General features: G+C 47.8%; 1 protein-coding gene across 1 annotated transcript in view; it reads right to left on the bottom strand.

Moving 5' to 3' along the window:
- Window positions 1-17,710, bottom strand: part of PGS1 (phosphatidylglycerophosphate synthase 1) — a 71,831-nt gene that overhangs the window by 14,222 nt on the left and 39,899 nt on the right. The window contains exon 9 of the mRNA XM_089655582.1: window positions 4,590-4,716. Within this exon, the coding sequence (XP_089511708.1) occupies window positions 4,597-4,716 (120 nt within the window). The 3' untranslated portion in view covers window positions 4,590-4,596. The remainder of the gene's footprint in view (window positions 1-4,589; window positions 4,717-17,710) is intronic.

Here is a 17,710-nt window from a genome sequence, read left to right as displayed (position 1 = left end):
ACTCACCGATGTGAAACTTGTGAGGGTGTCACAATCCTCCCCTTCTGGCTCCAACTCACCCTGTTAAATTTCATGCAGACATGAAGAGGAAGTGTGACCTCAGCGCTCGTTTCTGCTGAATAAAAAGATGACTTCTCTAAAGAGGGCAGAGAGATGCACTTCGCAGGAACAGAATGACAGAACCATCCGAGCTTTTCATTGCAAAAGTCAAATGACTCACTGCACCCAGAAACAGATTTAGAAGAAAAAGAAAAAACACAACTTGTAAGACCGGGGATGACAGCATGGCCAGGACTTCCTCTTCTGTGAACAGCATTGTGAAACCGTCCCGGCGCTATCACACATGGGGCGCTGCCAGCTGATAAAGTCACACACCTTAGGTCTGCAGTGAATGATCCAAAAAGCCACTCAGCTGTATTCTGAAACACATCCGACTTATTGTAACGTGTAAGAACAGTCCAACACAGTAATAGGGCATTGTGGGTACAGAGGGAAAGTCAATGCGTTTTGCACTTACTCATGACATGGTCAACGTGTTTCGTGCTATCAGTAATTACTCATGACATGGTCAGCGTGTTTCATGTTATTGCGGAACTTACTCATGACATGGTCAACGTGTTTCGTGCTATCAGTACTTACTCATGACATGGTCAGCGTGTTTCGTGTTATTGCGGAACTTACAAATGACATGGTCATCGTGTTTCGTGCTATCAGTACTTACTCATGACATGGTCATCGTGTTTCGTGCTATCAGTACTTACTCATGACATGGTCATCGTGTTTCGTGCTATCAGTACTTACTCATGACATGGTCAACGTGTTTCATGCCATTAGTACTCATGACATGGTCAACGTGTTTCATGCCATTAGTACTCATGACATGGTCAACATGTTTCGTGCTAATAGTACCTACTCGTGACATGGTCAATGCATTTCATGCTATCAGTACTTACTCATGACATGGTCAGCGTGTTTCGTGTTATCGCGTAACTTAATCACATGGTCAGCGTGTTTCGTGTTATCGCGTAACTTACTCATGACATGGTCAGCGTGTTTCGTGTTATCGCGTAACTTACTCATGACATGGTCAACGTGTTTCGTGCTATCAGTACTTACTCATGACAGGGTCAACGTGTTTCATGCCATTAGTACTCATGACATGGTCAACATGTTTCGTGCTAATAGTACCTACTCGTGACACGGTCAATGCATTTCATGCTATCAGTACTTACTCATGACATGGTCATCGTGTTTCGTGCTATCAGTACTTACTCATGACCTGGTCAACTCGTTTCGTGCTCAGTACTTACTAATGACATGGTCAATGCGTTTCATGCTATCAGTACTTAGCACGAAACACGCTGACCATATCAATGACTAAGTACTGATAGTCATTGATATGGTCAGCGTGTTTCGTGCTATCAGTACTTACTCATGACATGGTCAACGTGTTTTGTGCCAATAGTACCTACTCGTGACATGATCAATGCTTTTCATGCTATCAGTACTTAATCATGACATGGTCAGCGTGTTTCATGCCATCAGTACTTACTCATGACATGGTCAACTCGTTTCGTGCTCAGTACTTACTAATGACATGGTCAATGCGTTTCATGCTATCAGTACTTAGTCATTGATATGGTCAGCGTGTTTCGTGCTATCAGTACTTACTCATGACATGGTCAACGTGTTTTGTGCCAATAGTACCTACTCGTGACATGATCAATGCTTTTCATGCTATCAGTACTTAATCATGACATGGTCAGCGTGTTTCATGCCATCAGTACTTACTCATGACATGGTCAACGTGTTTCGTGCTATCAGTACTTATGACATGTTCAATGCGTTTCATGCTATCAGTATCTACTCATGACATGGTCAACGTGTTTCATGCTATCAGTACCTACTCATGACATGGTCAACGTGTTTCATGCTATCAGTACCTACTCATGACATGGTCAACGTGTTTCATGCTATCAGTACTTACTCATGACATGGTCAACGTGTTTTGTGCCAATAGTACCTACTCGTGACATGGTCAATGCTTTTCATGCTATCAGTACTTAATCATGACATGGTCAGTGTGTTTCATGCTAAGTACTGATAGCATGAAAAGCATTGACCATGTCACGAGTAGGTACTATTGGCACAAAACACGTTGACCATGTCATGAGTAAGTACTGATAGCATGAAACACGTTGACCATGTCATGAGTAGGTACTGATAGCATGAAACACGTTGACCATGTCATGAGTAGATACTGATAGCATGAAACGCATTGAACATGTCATAAGTACTGATAGCACGAAACACGTTGACCATGTCATGAGTAAGTACTGATAGCATGAAACACACTGACCATGTCATGATTATCAGTACTTACTCATGACATGGTCAACGTGTTTCGTGCTATCAGTACTTATGACATGTTCAATGCGTTTCATGCTATCAGTATCTACTCATGACATGGTCAACGTGTTTCATGCTATCAGTATCTACTCATGACATGGTCAACGTGTTTCATGCTATCAGTATCTACTCATGACATGGTCAACGTGTTTCATGCTATCAGTATCTACTCATGACATGGTCAACGTGTTTCATGCTATCAGTACCTATTCATAACATAGTGCAAAACGAGTTGACCATCTGTACTTACTCATGACATTGTCAACGCGTTTCATGCTATCACTATTTACTCATGACATGGTCAGATGGTAGCACATACTCAATAGATGGAGGGAGAAGAAGTGAGTGATGTCATGTCTACAAAAATCGAATAAAATAAAGAGCCTCAATGAGATAATGATGCCATTGATGGGCCAATACAATATATTAAGAACAAAGGGTATGTAAACATTTGAAACTGACATTTTTTTCAGTGATTGTGATGTGAAGTCATGCCTACTGGTTTAATTTGGACTTTAAAAAAAAAAAACGCGTTTTGTCTGATCATGTAATTTTTCCTAAATATTGGTCCATTTCTTAGGGTTTGGGGTATATAACCGCTTAGGCCCAACCAGGGGCGGACGGACAACTCATGGGGCCCCCGGGCAATAGGGGATCATGGGGCCCCTGTGTCCTTGCCCACACTCAAAAAAGCCTATGAAAAAGGTACCAGGGGCATCTCATGGGGCCCCCTACAGACCCCGGGCCCTCGGGCAGTGCCCGAGTTTCCAAATGGTCAGTCCGCCCCCGGGCCCAACTGTATATCTGGGGAAATACTAAAGATTCCCTAAAGGATAAGTTGCCATCTTCATGCCCCGCAAGACGTCAACTGTAGTGCTATGTGAGTTCATCGCGTTACAGGAAGTGACCCCGGAATTGCGAATTGGCTGATTTTCGACAGCTCTGTGATACTTCTATCTAATGTCAGTGCAATGTATATGTTGTAATAAATTTAAATATCAGATTTTACACTATGTAGAGCGCTGGTCTCCTTTTCTTTTCCTTGAATACTAAAATTATGGGATCGTGGACTTGAGGACCTTTTCTGGCGGTGTTCCCTTTTGGCTGCTTTCCTGAATACAGTTCAAGTCCTGCCTACGTATTATTGAAATTGTGACATCATGCCTAATACTTCTCTAGAAATTGAGACATATCACTCCGGTAAGCCTCTGCTGTGTTTCCTTGGTGGTGAAGACTTTTTGGAGTGGGATGCATATTTTCTACATGAAATTGGACTTTGATTTTATTTCAATTTTGAGTTTCATTTCTGAGTTTCCCCCCCCCCCCACACTTGAGCTTACTGATATTATAGGTTACGTGAGACAGACTGTCAGGGATCCCGGGCGCTCGGCGGTGTGCGCATGCGCAGATTGCCAATCCGTCCGAGCCGGCGAGCACAGAGTCCTCAGCGATCGCGGCCGCACCAATGGGAGAACAGGGCGCTCTATTTAAACCTGCCCTGTGCATCTCCAAGTTGCCGCAAGGTCTTGTTCCTGTAAGTACGTTTCCTTGCCAAACTCTGCCTGTTCTGATTTATGCTGACCCTCTCCTGCTCTGACCCCGGCTCGTCCCTGACCATTCTTCTGCCTGTAGTTTCTGTTATTTTGGACCCCCTGTTACTGAACCCGGCGTGTGACCTGATTACTCTTTGCCTGCTGCTTGGTACCGCACTTGTCCCCACTGTTACCAACCCGGCTAGTCTGACCTCGCTCACTCCTAGCAGTCATCCATCCATCCCACTCGGATCGGGACCTGTCATCCCCTTCACAGCAGGCTCATCCCGGGCACACACCCTCAGCGGGACCCCTCTACCACCGCCGGGGGTGCCCAGGGGCGCGACCTGGTTCCAGTCTTGCACCAAGTCCATCCCCACCATCAGGGGCTCTGGTGAAAAGGCAGACTGGGACTTAGACTCCGCGTCCTGGGAAACCCCGTGCTGTGGACCACTAGAGATCCCGTTGGGCGGAGCCTGACACAGACATTGGATGTAATTGTGATATTGGTGACCGATTAAGCGCAGCACATCTTGGTATACTCAACATAGTATAGTTAGGAATGTTGCAAAAAACCTTCTCTGGATATAAACAAAACCCGGCACATTGATCACTTAATTGTATAAAAACACAGAATAATTCACTTACCAGAGCGTCAGAAGAAATTCTTTATTAGAGGAGTCACCAGTTTCACCCACAGCTTGACATAGCGGCTCGGGTGCCGGAAAGTGGAAGGAGTCACTTCACTTGATCGCTCGTACAGGCTTTGCTGCTCCTGAAACACAGAAGGAAATTGTCTTTAGAACCATCCAAAACAGCCTGCAGGAGGGATAGAAAACAGGGAATTAAGTCAGGACTGGTCATCTGGCCATTAGTAGAAGGGCTGAAGAGCCTCAAAGTAAGACATGGCATTTAGGGGTCCTGATTTAAAAACGGCTATAGGTTTTTTTTATAGCTTTCTTTTTAGATATAAAAGTAAAAGATGAGCTGGAAATAAACCTTCATATCTTTTTATTTATGGTTTACTAACCGTGTGTAGTTGGCTAGAAGTTTGTGGACATCTGGCCATCACATCTATACAATCTTTGCATTAAAAAACCATGTCCATTAATTCAGACTTTTGCCCCATCCCCTCCCTTTACCCCCATGGCCATTACTATGGATTTCCCCCACCCAATGGCCATTATTTATGGAGCTGCCCCCTTTCGTGCCTACTCTGTTCCGAGAAGACGTTCCACAAGATTTTGGAGGGTGTCCATGGAATTTGTGCCCATTTGTGAGGTCAGGTACTGATGTTGGCTGAGAAGACCTGGCTCACTATCGGGGGTTCCAATTCATCTGAAAAGGTGTTCAGTAGAATTGAGGTCTGGACACTCAAATGTCCTCCACACCCAACTGGTCAAACCATGTCTTTATAGACTTGGACCACCTTTGTGGCTTTAATGTCCTCCACTCTTCTGGGACAGCTTTCACCAAGATTTTGGAGTGTCTGTGGGAATTTGTGCCCTTTTGTGAGTCAGGTATTGATGTTGGATGAGAAGACCCACTTCGTACTGTGTTCCAATTTACCCCAAAAGTGCTTAGTAGGGTTAAGGTTGAGTTTCTCCACACCAAGCTGGTCAAACAAGGTCTTTGTGGAGCTGGCTTTGTACACAGGCATAGTCATGGGGGAACAGAAAAGGGTCTTCACCAAACTGTTACCACAAGGTTGGAGGAGAACAATTGTCTACAAATTGACTTTGTATGATGGAGTATTGACAGGACCCTTCCCCGAAGACACCCGAGTAAAATATTTGACAATTATGTATGCAGGCTCTGCTTCCTGGCTTTGCCGATTCAGCTGACAGTGGGCTAAAGCCTGCTGTCAGCTGACAGAGAGCCAGTCCAGGCTCTACAGGGATCCTGACAATGAAGAGTCCCACCAAGATGCCTGATCGGCACCTTGCTCAACCTTTCAGTGTGCTGCAGATAGGCTGAGCCAGCGGCTCTCACCCCCTCCACAGCCCAGCGCTCCAGTGAGCACTGGAGGGGCAGAGCAAAGATTCAGTGACTGTCAGTCACCGCTCTCTGCTCACTAAAGAACAAGAACCGAGCGATCAGTAGTCATGTGATCACTTCAGTTTTAGTCTGAGAGCTGGCGGGGGACAGCTGCAGCATCGGATTGATGCTGCAACCATCTAGGGAAGTATGAATGTTTGTCGTCGTCCCCCCCCCTCCACACACATCTTTTAATTAACAGCATTACAAGAGTCAAACCGTGAACATTACTTGCAGCCTAGTCAGTATTTTTCCTGTACTGAGACTGAAAAAAGTGATAATTAAACATTACAGCTCCACTGGACCTAGCAAGATTCGTCAATACGCTTTTATTCTTATTCCCAGTTCAGTACTGATATCATAAATACAGGTACAAGAAATAGACACTCCAATTAAAAAAAAATGTTTTGAAGCAGTTATAATAGCCATTGTCTTCTTGCACAACGATCTCTTTTTATGTGCAGCTGGTTCTTGATTCTGTCAGGGGACTCCCATACGTTCAGGCTACAATTATCTGTGAAATACACTTACTACAGGGAGTTTCAGCTCTGCCTCCGGGGTCTTTACTCTCGGCCTGACCTTTGCTAAACACCAGCCCCTCCAAGTTGAAGTAAAACCCATGAAATCGCTCTGCAACAGAAACTAGAGCAAATACACCTTGATCTAGAAGATGAGGCTACCTGGAGATCTGCTCATCCCTGGAGTGAAACACTAACTTGTATCTCCTGGAAACCACCTCCTGCACTAAAGTGTCTGAGATACAAGCTGTCCAAAGACTAACAGATGTCCTCCCAACATTGGAAAGTGGAGGCGCACTCTCATGCTAATAAAAGATTTCTGAGGACGCAGAGGCCTTGGAGCTCCAGGCCTTGTGGTTGGGCTGGAAGCCAGTCGTAAGGTTTGACTCGGAGGTTACACGAGTGAATTGATGAAGAGGACTGTTTTTAGCCTCCAGTTCTTAGCCTCCATCAAGGAATTGGCCTTCCCAGACTGTGCTTTAGTTATTTCTTGGCTGAGGCAGATAAATGCTCTTGCCACCTGATAATGGCATGCAAGGTAGATCCAAAACAGACATTTGGTCTTTGAAGGCCAAGCAGAGGCAAATCAGTGTCACAGCTAAGACAGGATAAAGAGCAATACCTTTTCGTAATTGCCTGTCAGTGGGGTCTTTAATGACAGATGTGTCTTCCAACAAAATGGTGGTTACTCTATTAACCACCTCCCATCTGGCTGTTGTATATAAACAGCCGGACGGTGGCAGTGCAGGGTCAGGTGGCCGTTTATAAACAGCCTCCCCGCACCCTGCTTGTGCGCGCTCTCTGGGAGCGCGCAGCACCGCGATCTGGTGCCTGCTGTTTCCTCTGGACGCAGTGGAACACCGATTGTCAGACAGGACCTCTCTGCGAGGTCCGGATCATGTGATCACTGAGTGGCCAATCAGTGATCACATGCAGAGTAGTAAGCAAGATGTCACTTGTGACATCATTGCTTACGTGTAAAATCTGTGAATGATCACAGAGATCACATGGTACAGGGCTATTCACAACAGCTTTGTACCATGTGACAAGCTGAGACCAATCACAGCTCACTCAGTAGTTCTCAATGGCTGTAGGAATGCAGCCAGAGAGAAGGAGAAATTATTGCTTTTACAGCCTTTATGGGTGTAAAAGCAACCAGTGTAAAAAAAAAAAAAATCTTCATCACCCCCCACAAGTAGTACAGTGTCACCATGGTGACACTGTACTGCTAGGGTGACAGTATGTAAAAAACAAAACAAAAACAAATATAAAAAAATAAAAAAAATTTAAGAAAAAATGTTTACAAACTATAATTTTTGGTTATAAACTAATTTGGGCTATTTATTTTTTTTTACTAAAAAGATATTTTGGCCAGGATTTATGATAAAATATTATTTATTTGCAAAATTTTATAAGAAAAAACACTTTTCAACATTTTTGGACTTTTTCATTTACAAAGCCAAAAAAATATCCCAGTGGTGAATACATACCACCAAAATAAAGCGTTATCTGTCTCAAACAAATGCTAAAAAATTAATATGAGTACAGTGTTGCATGTCCGCGCAATTGTCATTCAAAGTGTGACAGCGCTGAAAGCTGAAAATTGGCCTGGACTGGAAGGGGGGGAAAGTGTCCGGACTGGAAAGGGGGGGAAAAGTGTCCGGACTGGAAAGGGGGGGAAAAGTGTCCGGACTGGAAAGGGGGGGAAAAGTGTCCGGACTGGAAAGGGGGGGAAAAGTGTCCGGACTGGAAGGGGGGGGGAAAAGTGTCCGGACTGGAAGGGGGGGGGGAAGTGTCCGGACTGGAAGGGGGGGGAAAAGTGTCCGGACTGGAAGGGGGGGAAAAGTGTCCAGACTGGAAGGGGGGGAAAAGTGTCCGGACTGGAAGGGGGGGAAAAGTGTCCGGACTGGAAGGGGGGGAAAGTGTCCAGACTGGAAGGGGGGGAAAGTGTCCAGACTGGAAGGGGGGGAAAGTGTCCAGACTGGAAGGGGGGGAAAGTGTCCAGACTGGAAGGGGGGGAAAGTGTCCAGACTGGAAGGGGGGGAAAGTGTCCGGACTGGAAGGGGGGGAAAGTGTCCGGACTGGAAGGGGGGGAAAGTGTCCAGACTGGAAGGGGGGGAAAGTGTCCAGACTGGAAGGGGGGGAAAGGTGTCCGGACTGGAAGGGGGGGAAAGGTGTCCGGACTGGAAGGGGGGGAAGTGTCCGGACTGGAAGGGGTGGGGGGGGGGAGTGTCCGGACTGGAAGGGGTGGGGGGGGGGGGAGTGTCCGGACTGGAAGGGGGGGGGGGGGGGGAGTGTCCGGACTGGAAGGGGGGGGGGGGGGGGAGTGTCCGGACTGGAAGGGGGGGGGGGGGGGGAAGTGTCCGGACTGGAAGGGGGGGGGGAAGTGTCCGGACTGGAAGGGGGGGGGAGGAAGTGTCCGGACTGGAAGGGGGGGGGAGGAAGTGTCCGGACTGGAAGGGGGGGGGAGGAAGTGTCCGGACTAGGGGGGGGGAGGAAGTGTCCGGACTGGAAGGGGGGGGGAGGAAGTGTCCGGACTGGAAGGGGGGGGGGGGGGGGAGGAAAGTGTCCAGACTGGAGGGGGGGGGGGGGGGGGGAAGTGTCCGGACTGGAAGGGGTTAAGGAGAGACACTGCCGGATCCACAGTGTGGTAAAACAACTGTTTAACAAAGTCCTCTTCAAACAGATTCAAGGCCAAAGAGCATTGAAGGGGAGAAAAATTCTTAATCCAATCTCCAGAGAGGAAAACTTGGAACAGCCGGTGCACCAGAAAAGTCTTGGAGGCCTCAAAGTGGAACTAAACCCTTCTATCCTTTACAGCCAAGGAAGATGTCATCTTAGCCTGTTTGATGTGAAGTTGGCATGGTGCTGCACATGAGATCAGTTCTGCTACCAACAATTTGATGGCTTGGCAGTTGGGTTGATAGCACAAGCATCTTCGAGAGTTATCCATGGCATGCTTTGAACGCAACTTGGGTTTAGTTCTGACACGAAATAGTGCAAGTAGAAGCAGCCTTTAGTTTTAAAGTGGTGGCACCACATCAGTGAGAGCCACAACGGTCTCTTTCACTTTGAGAATAATAACAGTTCCTACTGCATGAGCTGCCTCCAAGGAGTCCAGTCTTCTGAGAAGACTTTCAGCAGCTGATGGCTTAGAGGCAGCTGGCAGATCAGATGCAGAGTCTGCAGGGGAAGGTGGAGGAGCGTGCTTGTGGACTCTACGATTAGAGTCAACTAATTACCAAGTGATCTGAGCCAAAAAGTCACGAATGAGTATAGTAACCACCTCCTGGGAAAGGGCCAAGGAGGTTGCCACACTACAGAAGGCGTTGGGACTGTAGGAGCATAATTCCAGGCTGCCAACATCAGCCGCATCAGTGGGCATACTGCAGGCAGTGGTGTATATAGGGCAGCACGAAAATTGGAGGGACCCTGACACCAGCCAACACCCCCCTTCCCCATGCAGAGAGCCTGACATTGACCAACAACATCCCAGCTCTGCCCCCACCTGAGAGATCCTTCCACTACCACCACCCCCCATACACTGGCAACCACCCCGGCAAGAGATAAGACTCACCTTCACAGCTCCCCGGGAACAAGAGTCAGGCTCTACATACACCATCAAGCAGCCCGCACCATCTCTCCCGCCTGGTCCCCATGCTGCGTGTGTCCCTTCTTTTTATTCTTTCAGGAGACAGCACTGCCCCCCCTGAAAAATGCTGCTGTCCCCCTGAAAAATGCCACCCCAGGCAACTGTCTTGTGGTAAAACCACCCCTGACTGCAGGCAGCACCAGAGCCATTAGTAGAGTTTCACTTGGTGGCACCAGGACAGCGCCCCACGTCCACCGCCCCCAAATGCTAATCTGATCAGTCCTACCCAGGGGCGGACTGACCATTTGGAAACTCCGGCACTGCCCGAGGGCCCGGCGTCAGTAAGGGGCCCCATGAGATTCCCCTGGTACCTTTTACATAGGCTTTTTTGAGTTTGGAGTGGAAGGAATTATGCCCCATCGTTGGTGTCAGTAGGAGTAGTGTCTGTTGAGTGTGGGTGGAAGCTGGAGTACCCAGAGGAAACCCACGCAGGGAACAAAAACAGAGCGCACCAACCTTGCGCATTACCTCAGTAGGCAAGAAATACATTAATAAAGACATAAACTTACAAGAGTAGCAATATAAAAGGCATATAACATCCAAGTACAAAACACTGGGTTTGGAGACACGTGCAAATCCCATCAAGAGCTCTGAGGAAGAAGGGCACCCCCCCCCCCGCGCGAAACGCATCAGATTGACCCTGAGAGCCTCTCTCTCCTTTTAATGGGATTTGCACGTGTCTCCTGACCCAGTGTTTGGTACTTGGATGTTATACTCACAAGAGTAGCAATATATAAGGCATATAACATCCAAGTACAAAACACTGGGTCAGGAGACACGTGCAAATCCCATTAAGAGCTCTGAGGAAGAAGGGACCCCCCCCCCCCTTCGAAACGCGTCGGCTTGACCCTGAGAGTCTCTCTCTTCCCTCTTGATGGGATTTGCACGTGTCTCCTAACCCAGTGTTTGGTACTTGGATGTTATACTCACAAGAGTAGCAATATATAAGGCATATAACATCCAAGTACAAAACACTGGGTTAGGAGACACGTGCGAATCCCATCAAGAGCCCTGAGGAAGAAGGGCACACCCCCCCCGCGCGAAACGCATCAGCTTGACCCCGAGAGCCTCTCTCCCCTTTTAATGGGATTTGCACGTGTCTCCTAACCCAGTGTTTGGTACTTGGATGTTATATGCCTTTTATATTGCTACTCTTGTGAGTATAACATCCAAGTATCAAACACTGGGTCAGGAGACACATGCAAATCCCATCAAGAGCTCCGAGGAAGAAGGAACCCCCCCCATTCGAAACGCGTCAGCTCGACTCTGAGAGTCTCTCTCCCCTCTTAATGGGATTTGCACGTGTCTCCTCACCAAGGACGGACTTACCATTTGGAAACTCGGACACTGCCCGAGGGCCCGGGGTCAGTAGGAGGCCCCATGAGATGCCCCTGGAACCTTTTTCATAGGCTTTTTTGAGTTTGAGCAAGGGCACAGGGGCCCCATGATCCCCTATTGCCCGGGGGCCCCATGAGTTGTCAGTCCGCCCCTGCTCCTACCCCTTCTCAGCTAAATACTTGAGTACATTGCAGTGACATATATTGTCACATTCTCCATAAACGTACCGTAAATAAAATATCCAGGAGGGATGTTGGGAGCCTCTCAATGGTCCCAGTACATGTGCAATCCCGTGAACTCATCTCAGATCTTACCAGCAGAGTCCCCCAAAGTTAAAGGAGACTATTAAGTAGCTTAACTCTCCAGCATTTATCCAGACCCGGAGTCATCATTCCGCCATTCTTGCTCACATTACCAGTCAGACCGCTAGGCCATTGATTCTAGGCTCATCCCTGTCCGCGAGGTAAATAAAAGCCTTTCTACCACAATTCTCTAATGGATTGCAAAATGTCCTGTGATAGCAAAGCCTTGCCAGTAAGTGCACAATGCAGGGTGTGTAATGAGGAAGCTTAACCAAAGCCATCAGGGCCATAAACCACATCACACACGCATCCAAGAGCGTGTAAAAATATAAAGTGCGGCACTGTAGCATTTCCTGACTTACTGTAAAAGCGCATGAGGGGACATTAAGGAAAAGGTGAAGCAAGTGACATGATGACAGCGACGGCCTAGCAGGGCCGCGGGGTTCGGCTTTCTGCAAATAAAGCTTCTTACGCCATAGTCTGCAATTGTCCAAACCTCGCCATCACATGGGAGGAAATGGATACTCATCAAGTGGCTCGTTTACAATAACTGACACAGCAATTCTTTAATGAAAATGTGAAGTGTGGTAAAACATCGCATCCGGCTAAAAATAGACCTTCGGGTCATGTACCCGGCTGATGTATAGGAAACACACGGCACTGGCCCTATGGATTGCCATTCATGGCTTTCCATGAGCCTGGGTAGCCTTTAAATTCTTTCCCAAAGAGCCCGTTACCTGTTTACCGAGTTTAAGGCAATCTTAAAAGGTCTTGGTATGCTGACGCCTTCGCTGGAACTAGGGGGCCAAGCCCAACCCTGAAAAACCACACACCATAATCCCCCTCCACCAAACTTTACACTTGGTACAATGCAGTCAGGCAAGTACCGTTCTCCTGGCCACCGCCAAACCCAGGCACGTGATTGGTCACTCTAGAGAACACGTCTCTACTGCTCTAGAGTCCAGTGGCGGCGTCCTTTACACCACGGCATCCAACGCTTTGCATTGCACTTGGTGATGGAAGGCTTGGATGCAGCTGCTCGGCCATGGAAACCCATTCCATGAAGCTCTCTACGCACTGTTGTGCTAATCTGGGGCAACACAGTGGCTAAATGGTTAGCACTTCTGCCTGGCAGTACTCGGGTCGTTGGTTCGAATCCCAACCACGCCACCACCTGCCTGGAGTTTGCATGTTCTCCCTGTGCCTGCATGGGTTTCCTCTGGGTACTCCGGTTTCCTTCCACACTCCAAACACATGCTGGTAGGTTAATTGGCTCCTGTCTAAATTGGCTCTAGTATGTGTATGTATGAATGTGAGTTAGGGACCTTAGATTGTACACCCCTTGAGGGTTAGGGACCTTAGATTGTACGCCCCTTGAGGGGTAGGGACTGATGGGAATGTACAATATATATGTAAAGCGCTGCGCTATATAAGTACCTGAAATAAAAAAATAATCTGAAGGCCACACCAAGTTGGAAGGTCTTTAGCTATTGACTCTGCAGACAGTTGGTGACTTCTGCGCACTGTGCGCTTCAGCATGTGCTGACCCCGCCCTGTCATGTGACGTGGCCTACCACTTGGTGGCTGAGTGGCTGTTCCCAGTTGCTTCCACTTTGTTATAATCCCACTAACAGTTGAGCGTGGAATATTTAGTAGCCAGGAAATGTCACGGATGGACTTATTGCCCAGGTGGCCACCTATCACGGGACCACGCTTGGAGTCACTGAGCTCCTGAGAGCAACCCATTCTTTCACCAATGTTTGTAGAAGCAGTCTGCATGCCTAGGGGCTTGATTGTATACACCTGTATCTATGGGGGGGATTGGAACACCTGAATCACATGATTGGGAGGGCGGGGACAATACTTTTGGCAATATAAAATATATATACAGTGCTGAAGAAAATGAAAAGGAACACTTTGAGAACACATCAGATCTCAATGGGGAAAAATTTCCTGCTGGATCTCTATACTGATATGGACGGGGTAATGTGTTAGCAATGTAAGGATGTCCCATCGTTTGAATTCTGTCCTCTGTAGGTCGATCATTTGCATCAAAGAAACCCCGAAAATCAAAGTGAAGAAATGATGCAGCAGGCGAGTCCATGTTGGTGAAATGTCATTGCAGCAACTCAGAATGGTCCTCAGTCTGTGTGGCCCCCACGTGCTTGTATGCATGCCTGACAACGTTGGGGGAGGCTCCTAATGAGACCACAGATGGTGTCCTGGGGGATTTCCTCCCAGATCTGGACCAGGGCACCACTGAGCTCCTGGACAGTCTGAGGTGCAACCTAGTGGAGTTGGATGGAATGAAACATGACATCCCAGAGGTGTTCCATTGGATTTAGGTCAGGTGAGCGTGGTGGCCATTCAATGGTATCAATTTCTTCATCCTTCAGGAACTGCCTGCATACTCTCGCCACATGAGGCTGGGCATTGTCCTGCACCAGAAGGAACCCAGGACCCACTGCACCAGCGTAGGGTCTGGCAATGGGTCCAAGGATTTCATCCCGATAACTAATGGCAGTCAGGGTGCCATTGTCTAGCCTGTAGAGGTCTGTGCATCCCTCCATGGATATGCCTCCCCAGACCATCACTGACCCACCACAAAACAGTCATGCTGAACCATGTTACAGGCAGCAGAACATTCTCCACGGCTTCTCCAAACCCTTTCACGTCTGTCACATGTGCTCAGGGTGAACCTGCTCTCATCTGTGAAAAGCACAGGGTGCCAGTGCTGGACCGGACAATCCTGGTGTTCAATGGCGAATGCCAATCGAACTCTATGGTGCCGGGCAGTGAGCACAGGGCCCATTAGAGGAGGTTGGGCCCTCAGGCCCACTCATGAAGTCTGTTACTGATTGTTTGGTCAGAGACATTCATAGCAGTGGCCTGCTGAAGGTCATCCTGTAGGGCTCTGGCAGTTCTCATCCTGTTCCTCCTCGCACAAAGGAGCAGATACCGGTCCTGCTGATGGGTTCCGGACCTTCTACGGCTCTGTCCAGCTCTCCTGGAGTAACTGCCTGTCTCCTGGAATCTCCTCCATGCTCTTGAGACTGTGCTGGGAACCACAACAAACATTCTGGCAATGGCACATTTGATGTCATTGGGAGGAATTATGCCCTATTATTGGTATCCATGGATGAAACAGTGCCCCAAGGGCCAGATAAAAGCAAGCAAAGGGTCGCATCTGGCCCCCAGGCTGCAGTTTTGAGACCAGTGGTCTCAGATAATTTCCTTTCTTTGGAAAGATCTCACTTTTCACCTTTTGCACCTCCAGGCAGGAAGTAAGGAAAATCCCCACCAATGGGAGACACCAAAAAAAAAAAACTGCAGAGGTCTTAACCATCCTTTCAATAAATAAAGGAAAGTTTTGGCTGTGGGTATACGTTAAACTTTAATCAGGCTCACAGATGCTTCTCATCTAGCCGGTATGCCTCCATGGATGGAACGACTGTGCTCAGATGGAGTCTATGAATTCTGTTGCTGTGGCAGCAATATTTGTGATGGCCCAAAGTATGAATTTCCTGGCATGAGATCTCCATATCACCGTCACCTATTCCCCTCGGGGCGCGTCTGCTGTTTTCTCAGAAGGGATATAAATAAGTCCATCTGTCAGAGTGGAAGCGATGGAGGAGGGAGGGGGTCGTGTGAGGCAGCTGAGAGGACGCTCCAAGTTGACTTAACAAGCCACCGATACCACAGCAGAAGCCTGACTTGGCAGCCGCTGAGGGGGATTCTCATCTACAAACACTTCTGGGATGACAAAACCTCAAAAGGCTTTAAATAGAAAATAGTCCCACACCTCTCCAGACATACAGCGAATACATACAACAGAGGTCCACCTACATATACAAAGGGAGCCTGAACAAGCAGCCGGCCAATAAATGTATTACATGAAACATCCTACAGGCTCATTTAATGAGATGAAGGACGTTCTCCTCATAGGCTGGAGAACGTGAAAGTATGGAAGCCTGGGAACCTCAATCAGTTTTTATTGTGGTCCGTGTCCACACTAGGAAGAGTTGGGACTCGTTCACATTACAAAAGAGTGCAAGGTGTGACCAGCATCCAGTGTTTCTAATGGCTGAAGGTTTTTTTACCTTAATCGCTTGGGGACTGCCCACCCACCTGCAATGTACTGAGGACAGGTGGCCCGTGCATCGCTGGTCCCTTCCGGGGTACAGGGAACGCGCATGGTTCCGCCCGCCTGCCGACTTCTGCTGTGATTGTACAGTTAGGCTAGGTTCACATCTGTGCGGGTGGTGCCACTGCAGATCCGCACGAAAATCCAGCTGCACAGAGAAATGCGGACCCGCGGGCGGGTGCCATTAGTTCTAATGGCACGCCACCCGAATTGGAAAACACAACCGTGCTGGGAACCGAGGTTCCCGTGCGGGCTGTGTTTTCGGAAGAAGTGCAGAGACTTCTTCTCTGCATGTCACGTGACATGGGAGTCCATTCAAATGAATGGGCTCTCGTGCCCGCGCAAAACACGGCCCGCACGGTCGCATAGATGTGAACCAGGGCTTAGTCAGCAGGTCCTGGCCAATGATTCATAGCCGGGATCTGCTGATCCAACCATAGCCCATAGCCCTTTGTTGACAATCAACACAGGGCTCAGTATAGAGGGAACGATCTCTGTTTATTCTCCCTGCAAAATACACACATTACACATTGTTAGGCTCACATTTAACCCATTTATTACCCGAGACGTTAACCCCTTCCCAGCCAGTGTCATTAGTACAGTGACAGTGTACAGTATTAGCACATATGCCAGCCAGTTCCAAACCCAGTGTCAGTTAGTGTCAGATTACCTGCCGCACTATCACAGTCCCACTATAAGTCACTGATTACCGCCATTAATAAAAACATAACATTCACGCAAACCAATCAATATACACTTATTGGGATTTTTTTTTTTTTAACCAATGACATGTAGAGAATACATTCTGGCCTACATTTATGAAGAAAGCAGATTTTTTAATTTTTATTTATTGGATATGTTTTATGGCAGAAAGCAAATAAAATATTGAAAAAAGAAGGAAAGAAAGAAAAATAATAAACCCAGTGGTGAGTAAATACCACCAAAAGAAAGCTCTATTTGTGTGAAAATAAATTATATAAATTTCATTTGCATACAGCAATGCATGACCGTGCAACTGCCAGTTAAAGTAGAGCAGTGCAGAATAGAAAAAAAATGGTGGTGGTGGGTGGGGCATTACTTAAAGCACAACTTCACTATAGGTATACTTTTTCACATGCCTGTACTTTAAATTGACTGTCAGCTTACAAACGTGACTGAGAGTTTCCTGCAAAGAAACAGTTCTGACCCCCACCTCTACTCCATGCAAGGACCCCCACCTCTACTCCATGCAAGGACCCCCACCTCTACTCCATGCAAGGACCCCATACATTTCTATGTGAAGAGACATACTCTGTAGGACTGTAGTAGGCTACTATCAGTATTGCTCCCCATAGGAATGAATGGGGCAAAGGGTTCCGAAGACAGGCTGTATGTCTCCAGGCAGGGGCACCACAGTGAACATCACTAGAATGGGGGCAGAATTAAGTTCTGGATCAGGTAGGAAGGTAGGGGCATGCCTTAATTTTCAACTTCTACCAAAGGTGAAGTTGTCCATTAAAGTCTATGTACCCGGATCCATTGTGATCCCTATATCTGTCTGGAGTTTAGCTTGTAGCTGAAGCCCATAGGAGGGGCACGCCAGGGATCAGTGGGCTTCCGCACGTAGACTGGCTGATAACGCCACGTACCTGCAAGTATATTGCAAGGGCACCGATGACCAGCCATTGGCTCTTGCTGCTGTCAATCAAATTCTATGATGAGGAAACCTGGGGCACAGCCAAGCCCCACTGTCTGTGTTGAAGTGGCTTCCTTCGGTGGGTGCTGTCGAAGAGGAGGAG

Source organism: Staurois parvus, unplaced genomic scaffold, assembly GCF_062004578.1.
Source record: "Staurois parvus isolate SC_StPar_1 unplaced genomic scaffold, SC_StPar_1.0 ptg000851l, whole genome shotgun sequence".
Classification (NCBI taxonomy): domain Eukaryota; kingdom Metazoa; phylum Chordata; class Amphibia; order Anura; family Ranidae; genus Staurois; species Staurois parvus.
The sequence above is the reverse complement of the archived record's forward strand: the minus strand, read 5'-3'. Positions and strand labels throughout refer to the sequence as shown.